This window comes from Myotis lucifugus, unplaced genomic scaffold (genome assembly GCF_000147115.1).
Source record: "Myotis lucifugus unplaced genomic scaffold, Myoluc2.0 scaffold_247, whole genome shotgun sequence".
NCBI lineage: Eukaryota > Metazoa > Chordata > Mammalia > Chiroptera > Vespertilionidae > Myotis > Myotis lucifugus.
The window spans coordinates 1,728,280-1,742,541 of NW_005871295.1; the positions used below are offsets into that span (position 1 = coordinate 1,728,280).

General features: G+C 39.6%; 1 protein-coding gene across 1 annotated transcript in view; it reads left to right on the forward strand.

Annotated features, from left to right (window-relative positions):
- CUNH2orf76 (chromosome unknown C2orf76 homolog) overlaps positions 1-13,558 on the forward strand; it is a 69,779-nt gene extending 56,221 nt beyond the window's left edge. The window contains exons 4-6 of the mRNA XM_006098820.3: positions 544-581; positions 5,751-5,832; positions 13,284-13,558. Coding sequence (XP_006098882.2) covers positions 544-581; positions 5,751-5,832; positions 13,284-13,360 — 197 coding nt within the window. The 3' untranslated portion in view covers positions 13,361-13,558. The remainder of the gene's footprint in view (positions 1-543; positions 582-5,750; positions 5,833-13,283) is intronic.
- Positions 13,559-14,262: the final 704 nt, after the last annotated feature.

Here is a 14,262-nt window from a genome sequence, read left to right on the forward strand (position 1 = left end):
ACTCCCTGTGCGTGAGCTGCGTTGTTCAGATTTCCAGTGATCTTCGATGCTATTTGAGTTCTTGGCGTGGTAATGACTTGTCACTGTGATCATTTTACCTCCTGTCACTGGATCTATTCTGAGTGATTAGTGAATACTTTGGAACTGTTTTTGATAATGTCTGTCTTAATTTAAGACAATTTTTTTACACTATTTGCTAATCTTAGCATTTGGCAACTTCAAAGACCAGGATAAAGTGATATGGTTCACTTGTCTTCTGTTCTGAGGGACATGTGCGGAGTTGACTTCAGGTTATGACACACACACCGCTGTGTGTGTCAAAGACCAAGGCTTTAAAATGTCTTTGTACAGTAATCTTTAATTTTAATGATACGCAAAAGTAATTTTTCTTTTACTGCATAGTAGATTTTTAAGAGAACGTGGTCCATAAAGTAAGGACTTAAATATTTTAATGTCATAGCCACCTTCCCCTCATCTCTCTTTAATAATTAGAAATGAAGTTTTAGAATAATCTTTGTAAAAAGATAATTTGCTTTTTTTCAGATAAATTGAAGATTATTCATCAAGCACATAAATCAAAGGTACAGTATCTGGTACATAGCAAGTAATCAATGTTGGCTGACTTAGTGAATAAATGAATGAAGACATGAACTTCTAAAATATTTTCATCATAATAGTGTTTTTTATTTTGTAAAAACCCTTACTACAGCTTTACTCTTCCATTAAAGAAAAAAAAATCTAAGTCATATGCCTGTTCATAGTAGATCCTTTAAAATGTGTTAATTTTTTTTGTCTTGGCCAGTTTTGCTCAGTGGATAGTGTCGGCCTATGGACTGAAGGGTCCCGGGTTCGATTCTGGTTAAAGGCACGTACCTCAGTTGCAGGCTCTATCCCCAGCCCGTCAGGGTGTGTGTGAGAGGCAAACCATTCAGTGTGTCTCTCTCTCATCGATGTTTCTCTCTCTCTGTCTCTTCCCCTCCCTTCTACTCTCTTTAAAAAATCAATGGAAAAATATCATCGGGTAAGGATTAACAAAAAAAATTTAAAAAATTAAATGCGTTATTTTTTTAAAAAAGGATACATATTGTATCTCAAGCAAATATTTAACAGAAAATAAGCATAAAACTTTGTAAATTTGGGTTACATATAAAGGAAGCCACTTATTATCTGGCAAGTCAATCTCTTATATTTTCTTAATCCTGTAAGGGAAGGAAGGAGCCCAAAGAAGGTAAGAATGATCTGCTTTTTCTGACTTGGCTCTCACTGTGTAAGAGAGGGCTCAGGACTTGGCTCTGGGAGCAAATCTGCAATCCTAACGTTGTCTTACCTGCCCTGCAGAGAACTGCTTGTTTATGTGTTTATTGTGTGTTTACACTTCTGTTTCATTACTTTTTTAGAGTAATTTTTTATGAAGCCACAATCAAAGGTTTGCTTCTTACAACACAGACTAGCGTGATCCTTTTTCTTGAATCTCAATGACCCTTGTATTGACTCATAACTATAACTACCTTACTCTGTTATACAAACTAGTCAAGGACCAGGGAGCGTATCTGCTTCTTCCTAGCTCCAGTACCTAGCACAGTGTCTCATTCAGAGGCATGTTTCCATAGCAATTTTTGAATGAAGTATTTATTTATAAGTTCACTTCATTTCATTCCCTTCTCTGGTCATAGATGCCCTCCATAAATTCAGTCAGATTTCAAATAACTGTATAGCACAGATTATAAAGAAAATAGCATGAGGGTATGTATATTGATTATGAATTAGTAACATTTTTTCCCTATGGTTTAAAATAACACAGATTCTTGCACTAGTGGGGTCCCTCGGCCTGGCCTGCGCCCTCTCGCAATCTGGGACCCCTCAGGGGATGTCAGACTGCCGGTTTTGGCCCAGTCCCCACAGGCCAGGCCGAGGGACCGCACTGGTGCACAAATCCATGCACTGGGCCTCTATGCATATAAGATCTTTGGTTAATCTTTCCCACCCTCCTCCCTTCCCCCTTCCCTCTGAGATTCATCAGTCTGTTCCATGTTTCCATGCCTCTGCATTGAGCGTCTACCTCCTGGTAGTCAGTGTGCATCATAGCTACCGGTCAAACGGTCGGACGGTCGCTTAGGCTTTTATATATATAGATGTGAGAGATCTTTAATTAGAAAACTTTGAAATGCTAGTGAGGATCTTTAGTTGTCCAGGCTCATTAAACTGAACTCCTCTGAAGATATGTGCATTTTATTTATGTGAAATTCTACCTCGATTTTTAATAAATATATATATATATATATATATATATATATATATATATATATGAAGAGGATCCAAAATAAGATTTAAGTAGAAATACTTAGAATATTTTGGAGGGCAAGGTGCAGCATAAAGATGTATGGTCTTTCTTTATTAATTTACAAATGTAATGCCACCCCAACAAAATACTAACAACAGTTAGTTTTTAAGAAACATGAGCATATGAACAAGCCCAACATAGTTTTATGATTATAAAACTAATATGCAAAATATAAATGATGAATAATAGTCGGGAAAATGAGAAAAATGAGAGTGACTGGCCTTAGCATTAATTAGACATATTATAAAACGATAGTAATTAAAACAGTGTGGTACTGTCGCATGAACCATGAGTTCAACAGCATAGAATTAAAAGTCCAAAAATAGACCCAAACATATATAGGAATTTTAGTTTATAGTAAATACGGCATTTCAAATATGTGGAGGATTTAATAAGTGTTATTGGGACAACCTCGTAGACATCTAGAAAACAGTTAAGTTGAATCCATAGCCTTTTCTTTATTGGATTAATGACTTAAATGTGAAAGTGAAACTTATCCATGGGGTAGAGATGAAACAGATTGGACATTAGTGGATAATTTGTTCAAGCTGGGTGATGGGTACATGGAGGGTTCATTGTACTATTCTCTACATTGTATGTTTGAAATTCTTCGTAATTAAAAGTTTAAAGGATGAAATTAATAAAAATACTTGAAGAAAACATGGAATTTTAAAAGTAATCTAAGAGTGAAGGTCTTTCTAAGTATGATACTATAAAGGACTGATACATTTTATTTCATTTATTTTTTATTTTTTTGTTAGTCCTCACCCGGGGATATTTTTCCATTGATTTTTAGAGAGAGTGGAAGGGAGGGGGAGAGACATAGAGAGAGAATCATCGATGTGAGAGAGACACATCAATTGGTTGCCTCCAGCATGTGCCCCAACCAGGGCCAGGGATTGAGCCTGCAACTGAGTTATGTGCCCTTGGCCAGAATCAAACCCAGGACTCTTCAGTCCATGGGCTGACACTCTGTCCACTGCGCCAAATCGGCTAGGGCTCATTAATTATTTTTTCATAATTCAGCATTCTACTTGAAAATGCTCTAAGAAAAATCAAAGAACAAATGAAAACTGGGGAAAATTTTCTAACTGATAGAAAAGGCCTCATTTTGTTAGTAAAAATGATATTCTGTAATTCTATTTTAAAAAATTATCCTACAAGTTCATTAAAAAGCAGAAAATATTCACAGCGTTACCCATAATAAAATAATACAAATTAAGACTGTACTTAATCTATATCTATTGAGTTGGCAAAGATCAGATGGTTTGGATAATAGGTATTCTCAGCAATTGATAGCGTTAATGTAAGTTGGTACCACTTCTCTGGGGAGTAACTTGCAAATTAAAATTCATCAAAATGCAACTTTTCAAAACAAAAATTGCAAGTACTCTAACTCAACAATTCTACTTTTAGGAATTTATCTTTCCTATAAAACTTGTACATATGAAAAATGATACATGTACAGGATACTTGTTGCAGGTTTGTTTACGGTAACAAGAGATTGGAAACGACATAAATGCCATCAATAGGGACTCTGTGTGTGTGTGTGTGTGTGTGTGTTTGTGTCCCTTCAATGGAATATGCTACAGCCTTGATAAGTTATGAGGCAGCTCTTATGCTGATTTTGAAAAGTTTTAAGCTATATTTTAGGAGAAAAAAAGTAACGTGTGAGAACACAGTTTCCATGCACATCTCTGCCTGCATGTACACGCCAAGGACAGTCTCTGGGAGGTCACACAGGAATTGGTACTGGTTCTGTGGAGAACTGCATAGCTACTAGATAGGGGTTAGGAGGAGACTGACTTCACTCTCTGTCCATATGTACTTAGAGACTTTTGTATCACGAGTATGACCTATTGTAAAATGATACTTTTAATAAAGGTTTTTCCCTTATAATCTGTGTGCTCCGGAGGTCGCGCCCCTGTGCTCTCTAGTGAGTGAAGGTGTGGCTGCTGGGCCTTCTCTTTCGGCTGCTGAGAGGCCTTCCTGTTGACGCTCCCTCTCAGCCGCACTCTAGAAATAGAAAACGTTGCTACACAGCCGTGTTCTAGTTGACAAGTGGTACTGTGTGCCCAACTAGTGGTCACCTCTGTGTGCTGTTTAGGGGCAGATAGCAACTCAAAATTTTCTCCAATATTTATAATTTTTAACTGGATTTGTAAATATTGTAGCGCAGATTCATCTACCCCCACCTCAAATCACATCAAGAAAGGTGACAGTTAATATGACATGGGAGCAGTGTTTATTAGCTAGGGCGAGGTGTTAGCTATGTGGATTTTGGCCATCGAGGTAAACTTGTTTACTTCGGAAGTCAGACTGATCAGATACAAGCTTAGAGTACTCTGGGTCAGCCATGTACTCTGGGCCTGTATCATTTTCTTTTTTCTTTTTTTAATTGTTGATAATATTACAGGTGTCTCCCACTTACCCCCCTTCCCTTCCCTCTTCCTAGCCCCAACTCACCCCAGGTCTTCACCACCCTGCTCTGGGCCTGTATCTTTTTTTTTAATGTATTTTATTGATTTTTTTACAGAGAGGAAGGGAGAGGGATAGAGAGCTAGAAACATCCATGAGAGAGAAACATCGATCAGCTGCCTCCTGCATACCTCCCACTGGGGATGTGCCTGCAACCAAGGTAACATGGGCCTCCCTGACAGAATCGAACATGCCCTTGACCAGAATCGAACCTGGGACTTTTCAGTCCTCAGGCCGACACTCTATCCACTTTGCCAAACTGGCCAGGGCTGGGCCTGTATCTTAACCTCTCTGATTTGTCCTGGAATATTGTGAGGATGAGATGGTGATGATGATGGTGGTGATGATGATGTTATGAGATGGTAATGATGATGGTGGTGGTGGTGGGATAAGATGGTGGTGATGATGATGATGGTGGGGGGGGCTAAGATGATTGTGATGATATGAGAGGATGATGATGATAGGAGATGGTGATGATGGTGGTGGTGGTGATGGTGTGGCAGTGACAGCAAGAGAACAGTTAACAGCTAACAGAGATTTCTTGCTATGCGACTGACACTGTGTTGAGTGTTTTATATGCTTCATCTCATTTCATCCTCACCACAAAGTAATAGAGAAGATGTATCCTTTCCTCCTTTTGTTCAGATGAGGAAACCGAGTCTAAGAGAGGCTGTGTAGTTTGTTGAGAGCACACAGCTGGACGTTGGTGGAGCTCTAAAGCGGTGTGCTGTAGCACTGTCTCCCTAGTGCTTTCCACAGTGTGCGCACTTAGGTGCTCTCTGTCCATTCACTTCTCTTCTTATGGTAACGGGGGTAGAATGTGACTCGGGCTATTGCTGTGTCCCGAAGTAACAATTCTGTGTCTTTGCGAAATCTCACCACATGTGAAGCACAGAAGTACTACTAAAATGCAGATTTTCCTTCTTTCTAGACAAATGAACTTGTGCTGAGTTTGGAAGATGATGACACACTCATGTTGAAAGAAGACCACACTCTGAAAGCAGCTGGAATCGGTGAGAAAGAGTGTGCGGTGCCAGCAGGAGTCCCAGCCTGCGTGGCGGCCCCGGCTGATTATACTTGGATAACTCGCTGCAGAGTAAATGCTACTCTTGGTGCCCTGAGCACCGCCTGATAATTATTCAGAGGAGGACGAGATGATGTGCATTCAGACCATCTCACTGAGGGCAGTAGTTATCTGCTCTCCAAATGTTCCGAATGCAAATAGTTCTTTTCGGAAGGTATGCTCAGAATTCTGCTGAGGGTTATTTTAAATGATTGGCAGGTTATTGCTCCATAACCTGCTTATTATCAGCCTCATTTGATGAACGGATGGTTTGAGAGAAGTGGACCTGGTGGAAACTGATGTGAAATAAGGAAGGGTGATGTTTGTAGAACATGCAGCATGGTCTCCATAGTTGTCCAGATCACTCCGGGCCGACCAAATCACGGAATCTCAAATAGGAGCCTAGTGAGTGCAGTTGAAAAACGGCCCGAATTAGCCTTTCAACCTGGAAAAGGCATGCAGTTCTAGTTTAAAGAAATGCTGCTACATATTTTGTGACCATTAGATGTCACTCTAATTCTACTTACATGTACACCTAAAGCTTATCTGGCAGCAGGAGTGAAAATTTTGGGAGAGCTGTGAGCAGGTGAAGGCTTTATGCCTCTGACACGCCTTTGTGGTCGGTGACTAATGAAACAGCACAAGTCACACTCGACAGCTGCACATGTACTGCCGTGTTTTGTTGTGTTATTTAGTCACAGATGTCAGGGATTTACTTTCGAGTGATATATGCAGCTAAAGTAAGTTCCTGACAAATCTTCTAATTTAAATAGGATTTTTAAAGAACATGTTATGAAATATTACACTTGATTTCTATGTTTGTCCACACTGTTTGCTAGATTAGTATCTTTTCATATTATGATTGACCATATACATAAGATTGATTGTTATTATTTGAAAAAAACTTTTTATTTTGGCATATATTTCTTCAGATGCTGTTGTATTATTATAGCAGGTGGCACCTGTGTTATTGAGTCACATGGCCCCTAGCATAAAGCCATAATGAATATAACCAACTGGTATTGATGCAGGAATTGACAGATCTATGGGAAAGAACAGAAAATCTAAAATCAAACTAAAAAAAAAAGTAAGGTTCCACAATTTGATCAATTTTTGACATCTCAAATAAGTGAGGAAAGGATGAATTAACCAGAAAATGATGTTGGGCTCATTGCCAAAGCATTTGGAGAATTGCAATTAAAATTTTTATCTCAGTCTTTATTCAAAAATAAATTCTAGGTGGATTGAGTGTTATAATGTAGAATTTTTAAAAAATGTAGTTCAATAGATTTATAATCTTGGGGAGGAGAAGAGCTCTAAGCATGACCATAGGCACTAAAAACAATGTAAACAGAGTTAAAGGAGAAGCAATAAACTATGAAAAAGTATTAGCATCATATATGACACATAAAAGGGTATGAGCCTGATTTTATAAGAATCACCTATAATTAGTCTGAAAAAGATAAACAAGAAATTCTACTGATAGAAGAAATAGCTAACATGAAAAATAATGCAGCCTTATTAGTGATGAGAAATGCACATGAAAGTAGATACTGTTGGATGTCCTGTACTAGTCTAGGGGTTAGGAATTAGACCTGGAGCCAGAGTGCTTGGGTTCATGGCTGATCTGCCACTTACAGGCTGGGTGACCTTGGGCCAGTGGTAATTATAAGACTAGCAGCCATGAGGAAAGTGCTGGTGTTGGGAAAGGGACGATCTTCGAACTACTGTTGGGGTATCCGTGACCTATAACTTTCAGTTTGACCAACAGGACTTCCTCAAACTTAATGTGGTGTCTTATCTATCGACATGCCAACAAGAGCCTGCTTGCTCAAGCTCTGGCTCCTTTGAGGTGGTGATATGTCTTCAGAGAGGTGGCCGTGTTCTCTCGCCTCCCCGTTAGTGAATCACTCGTGTGGAGCTTAATTTATTGACTGGACATAGAATATATTGTGTCATACCTTTGTTATTTAAAAATGTACGTATTGCCCGGCCGGTGTGGTTCAGTGGTTGAGCGTTGACCTATGAACCAGCAGGTCACGGTTCAATTCCTGGTCAGGGCATATGCCCGGGTTGTGGGTTCCATCTACAGTGGGGGGCGTGCAGGAGTCAGCCAATCAATGATTCTCTTTCATCATTGATGTTTCTATATCTCCCTCTCCCTTCCTCTCTGAATCAATAAAAATATATTTTTTAAAATGTACATATTTACATATCTGTATGTGTATATGGAGAAAAGAAATGATTTCTCAGGGAGGTGACATTGCTAAAAATTGATTTTTTCCCCTCACCATACTATCTAATTGTTCTTGTAATTTAAGATTTGTCTACAGTTTACATCTATTACTTGTAGAGAATAAAGTCCTAGAGTTGGAGAAAATTGATTTGAATGAAGGCTCGCATTTTACTTGCTTTGTGACTTTCTGTAAGCCATTCAGCCTCTCTGAACTTCTATTTCAGCTTCTGTAAAACAAAACAGAAGTAATTAAACCTATTTCAGAAATTAAACCTATTTCAGAGGCTCGTCATAGAGATGAGTAAAAGCATGGATACGAAAGCATCCGGAGAAATGCATGCAAAGGCCCTCAAAAATATTTATTTTATTTAGGAACCATTCTGGAGAAGGCAATTGGCAAATGTTTTGAATTTATTAAAATATTGAATTGTTGGCTTAATTGTCATTAATTTCAGATTCACGTACTGAGTCACCTGTTGTAAAGGCGAGAATCAATTCCATCAGTTTGTCTTCCTCCTTTTCAGGCCATAGGCCTTTGATCAGAATCAGATCCTTCGCACGAGTTCTCGCTAGTCTCTGGGCGGTACAAGGACGTCCACTGCGCTCCTGCGCTGGCCAGCCCGCAGCCCTGGTCAGGGGCCACTTCGGTCACTGCTGGGCCCATTCTCTCCTTGCACAGTCCCTGCTGTCGCCAGAGCAGCGGAGATGGACTTGGAGAACAGGCCACAGTGCGCAGGAAAGGAGGTCCCCGGAGAGCTGCAGTGCGAAATGATCCTTGGAGCGTGTGATTATCCTCGGGGACTTTCCCTCCTCGGGGCCGCTCTGGCTGGCTTTTTAAGAGGTTTAAGAGGAAAATCCAAGTCATCACTCTCCCCTTTACCACCGATCTCATCTCGCTGTGGAGCTGTCACTCTGCTCTCACAGCCAGTTGCCATGGGAATAATGCCATTGTAACAGATTTATCATGATGACTTTTCTGCAGAAGTCATGAAAGGAAAAAGAGAAACTGGGAGGGGGGAATACAGGGGACAGAACTGTTTGAAGATTTCTTTTCTCACAGAGAAATTCTCCAGTTCCTGCTCTGGCCTTTTATCTGCACTACAGTTCCCAGTTGTATGTTGTGCCTGATGGGGGAAGTTGGTGTTTGTGGACCAGTGCTGGCATACATAAGTAAAAAGATTTGCTTTGTGGAAGGAAGAAAAAGCTTCACCTAGAATTGTTACTTATACTTTAAAGAAGTTTACCTTGTTTTTAACTATTGTAATTTTATGGACTAATTCCCCTAAGCAATAAATTTGCATGTAAGGTTTTTTTTTGGCGCTACTGTATTTTATCTTTTGTTTTGCTACATTCTACAACTGTTACTAGTACATTTTTTTAATCCTCTCTGGTTTAGTAAAGTAAAGAAATTGTATCAGGGAAACTCTTCCAAAGCCAGTTGTGGTTTATTGGAAAATTTTTACAAGATACAGTAGGCCATACTATGAGCCATTGTCTGGGACTGGGTAGAGGAGGTGTGGGCCCAACAAGTGGGGGCTCCAGATGGGGCCAGAAGGAGCCTCCTATAAGCCATTCTTCTTTCTCCTCCCCTCACCATTGTGGGAATCACAGGCATGTGTCCTGCCTATCAGATGTCAGGTTTACTTCACTGTCTGTTTTCTTCTCACTGTAGTTTGAAATCTTCTCTGCCTGCTGATCTGAAACAGACACTTGGAGCAAATAGGAAATAAACGCACGGTAGTTGGGGGACCGTCTTTGCTGGATGGCTGACGTCCTTTGGTGAACATTTAGAAATATAACTCAGCTGCCGGCATGGTTGTGAATGATTTGTGGATTAGGATTTTATGAAACTTGGGAGGAGAGGATATTTGCCTGGAGCAGGAAGGAGGGCGAACTTTGTCCTTTGGGTCTCAAATTGCTACAGAATCCGCACCTAGCTCTTCCTGTTTGTTTGTTTTGGGGGTTCTTTTGCCAGTCATCTGCATTTATTACCACATTACAGCCTGGCCTGACCATTCTTTGTCTGAACCACACAGTGTTCACGTGTCCATCTCTCTTCTCAGACGGCAGTTGCAGCGCCTCACTGCACCGCGGCCAACAGGGACGCGGCTCAGGCTGGAAACTGCCATGAACTCTCATCAGTAGCCAGTTCATTGAGATGTTATTTGGGTTTGAGTTCATTGCATTAAATTTTCCTTGAGATTTTACATTTAAAATTGGTTTTTCTTTTATATAAAGTCATTATTATTACTTTCCTGATAAAGGTAGGGGTGTGTGTGTGTGTGTGTGTGTGTGTGTGTGTGTGTCCTGTTTGGAAACAAAATTACTGATTTTATAGCCAAAGTTTGAATGTGCTGGCTTGTGTTCATGTCATTAAAATTGAAAGTCAGTGTTAAAATGATCCACAAATGTATTTGGAGGGCTCTTGATTTCATTCGCTAGTAAGACAAAGGGAGGAACTGGCAGTGTGCTTATTGGATTTTAGATTGCATGTTCATTTCAGATTCACATGCCGAGGCACTGGGCACCGAGTGCACTGCCGCCTGCAGCACTTTTAATTTACAGTCAGCTGCCCAGAGGACCAGCACAGGCAGACTTCCCGGGGCTCTTCCAGAGCCATTTGAATAGAATCTGGGAAGCAAGAATTTAAGGGATAATGGTGGAAAGGGTGATTATGTAGAGGTCTTGAAAATCTTTCATATTTCATTTACTTTAATTGGCAACTAAATTTGCATTATAAGTGCTTGAAATCATTCTCTCAAACATTTTCAACAGAATTTTACAGATTTAAAAGAAACATTATATTCTATTTCTATTTGGGGACCACAATACTAAAGTTTAAAATTCATTTTATGTCTTACTTTTGAATGTTTAGAGAAACTAATTTTTAATTTGTGTTGTTTTCCAATTTGTTAGGGGTGAAAAATTTTTTAAATATATTTTTATTGATTCCAGAGAGGAAGGGAGAGGGAGAGAGAAACATCAGTGATGAGAGAGAATCATTGATTGACTGCCCCCTTCATGCCCCCTACTGGTTATCAAGTCTGCAACTCGGGATGTGTCCTGACCAGGAATTGAAGGGTGACCTCCTGGTTCATAGGTTGGTCCTCAACTACTGAGCCACACCGGCCGGGCAGGGGTGAAAATTTTTATCAACCTGATGAATTTGAGTTTAACTCATTTGCCAGTCTAGTTTTCCTGAAAAAAAAAATGCATTCATCTGAAAACAAAATCTTCATCTTAGATGATCTCATTTGAGCCTGTATTATGTTATGAGAGGTGGCATAAATACTTTATATGAATAATGGATTGATCTATAAGTTAATTAGATCCATGAGAACCTGCTGTCAAAAGAAAAATGCTCTGTCAGTCCTTTCTTCACATCAGCTTATTCTGGACCTATTACTGTACTGAAGAGCTGTACGCTGTATTAGTTTCTCAAAAGGGGTACAGAGAAATGTCAACCTGGGGAAGTGAGTGTTGTCATTCTAGGTAGTGTGTATTGGCGCAGTGCTGTGGGGAGTTCTGTATGTAAATTGCTTGTGGTAGATGAAACCTTGCGTCGTGATTATGAAGAACAGGGTGCTTTAGCTCCTTCTCCATTAGAAAGATGATTAAATCACTTGCGAATGATTAAGTCTACTTTTAGGTTTGCTTCCCTTCAAAAGGAAACCCCAGGAGCTTTTTATATAAAGGATAGATCTCAAAATATCTTATCTTTGAATATTGGATTTTTTGAAGTCCCCTTTCAACATTTAACTGATTCCCAGTGTGGAGCCTCTTACCCATTCTTTTAAATGCTTTTTTTTGGGGGGGGGGGTGCAACTAACTAAATGCACCCTCCTCGTTGATTCCCAGTTTCTCTCTGCTGTACCCTCCCCTACGCCCCCCAAGCTCATTGTGATGAGAGTTTGCAGTCTGATTTTCATCAAGATGAACCTTCATGTAGTGGACTAGAAGGAGGGTCTGAGACTATGGGGGATTTTATTTTCTTCTTCAACATTTCTGTATTTGCTGTAATGAGCATGGGTAACTTACACTTGAGAAACATTAAATTTGATGTTCTTAAAACCAGCAAAAACATTTTTAATGAAATGTCATACTAAGTGTTTGATTTCCTTGTTTCGTGACATATTCTAATGATGAGATGAGAGTTGTAAATGAAGTGGTAATCCTGGGCGTCCCTCCTTATTATCCTATTTATTTGTCTTGAAGAGTTTACTTGTCTGCTTTTAGAGGATATGTTAATTGACTGATCAGTATTCATTACAAATAATCTTGTCTGTTTTCTTGTCGAGATTCTGAAGGCCCTTTTGCTCTTTCTGTAAAAGCTAAGCAGACTGTATTAACTTCTGATTTAATTTAAAAAACAAATGTGGAACTTGTTGGCGCAACACCTTAAAGAATTGCATGTTTAATAATTGGAAGGCTTTCCATCAGATTTGTCTCCAGTCTGAATTAATAATGTTGCTGACTTATTGTTTTAGAAGACAGAGTCCTTGACCTGCTAGGTTGAAAGAATTGTGACTGCTCTGAACCTTGCGGGTCCTTTAGCTGTGCCGTATCCCCTGTGAATAATTAGAGGTATTTGAAGGTATTGAGGTAGAAGCCAATTTGTGTCTTTCACTTTGCATACTGTTGAAGTCTCATGAATTAATCATAAGCAGGCAAAAATTAACTTCTTCAGACACATATTTTGATGGGTCATGAGGGAGAATGTAAAGTGATCTGTAAAATATTCTACTGATCCTCTGAGTATTAAATTATTATACCTACAGGCTAATTTCAGAGGAAAAAAGAGTTTTCCTCCAGTAATTGAGTAGCAAATTTGAAAAAAATAAAGGTTTGTTATTTTCTAGGACTGTTAAGAGGACCATAAATGAGCAAATTTATGATTTTCTGAAAACCAGATTCTTGTGTTAATTATTGTTTTAAATTTTTTTGTTTATTGTTCTTTTTACTTTTAAATTACTTGATTTCTAGATTCTTGTAACTCCAGTGAATACTTCTTGTTGATTTAGTGAACTGTGAAACCAAACAAATAACTCATCTTTCTCACTTTAGGCATCTAAATCACTAAATCAGAGTAATGTGGGTTTCCATACTTATTTAAATCCAATTTCACATTAAAATTATTTTCCATTTTCTGTTTGTCTTTTTTTCAGCCAATGAAACTGAAATTGCATTCTTCTGTGAAGAAGATTATAGGAACTACAAAGCTAATCCCATTTCATCCTGGTGAAAACCTCACGGGGCTTCCTTTTTGCATGCCTATATTAAGCTCTTTATTCCACTAGTGAGTTTTTAAATTGACAAATAAACTTTAAAAATTAATCCTGGCTCTGCTGTTTGAGTTAAAATCTGTGGTATTTTCTCTCTTTGCCAGTCTCGTTTTTCTTTCTTTCTTGTTGTAAAATAATATATTTATTTGTGAGAAAAAGTTTGATGGATTATTTTTTTTTTCTGGAAAAGTCATTTGAAATGGCTTGGGTGGGCCTGAAAGTTGGGTGGGGCAGGGTCTCAGGGAATCACCAGGTGGGCAAATAGGGTGAGCCAGATTGATGGAGACTCAGATATGGCACCCAGCTCTGTGGGAGGAGGACCTAGCAAAGGAACCACCTCTGCCAGCACTTCTGTCTGGGAATAAGCTGCCCCTCCAGCCCTTGCTGGATAATTCAGTTCCTCCCTGTATGTCTCTGGAGACTTTTGAGCTCCTGCCCAGCGCTGGGGCTCAGAGCCTGTGAGTCTGAGTAAGTTTGTGCATGGGCCCTTTAAGGGAACACCTGGGACTCCAGCAGCCTTTTGTCTCATTTACAATTTCTGCTTCCTGGCTCTGGAACCCTGGGCTGGAGAGCCTGGTACAGGACTGGGACTCCTTGCTCCTCAAGGTGGACCTCCGCACCCAAGATAGCCCTTTAACTTTTTAAAAAATATTTTATTGATTTCAGAGAGAAGAAGGGAGAGAGATAGAAACATCAATGAAGAAGGGAAAGAGATAGAAACATCAATGATGAGAATCATCCATTGGCTGCCACTGGGGTCGAGCCTGCAACCCGGTCATGTGCCCTTGACCAGAATTGAACCTGGGACCTTTCAGTCTGCAGGCTGACACTCTATCCACTGAACCAAACCAGCCAGGGCCCC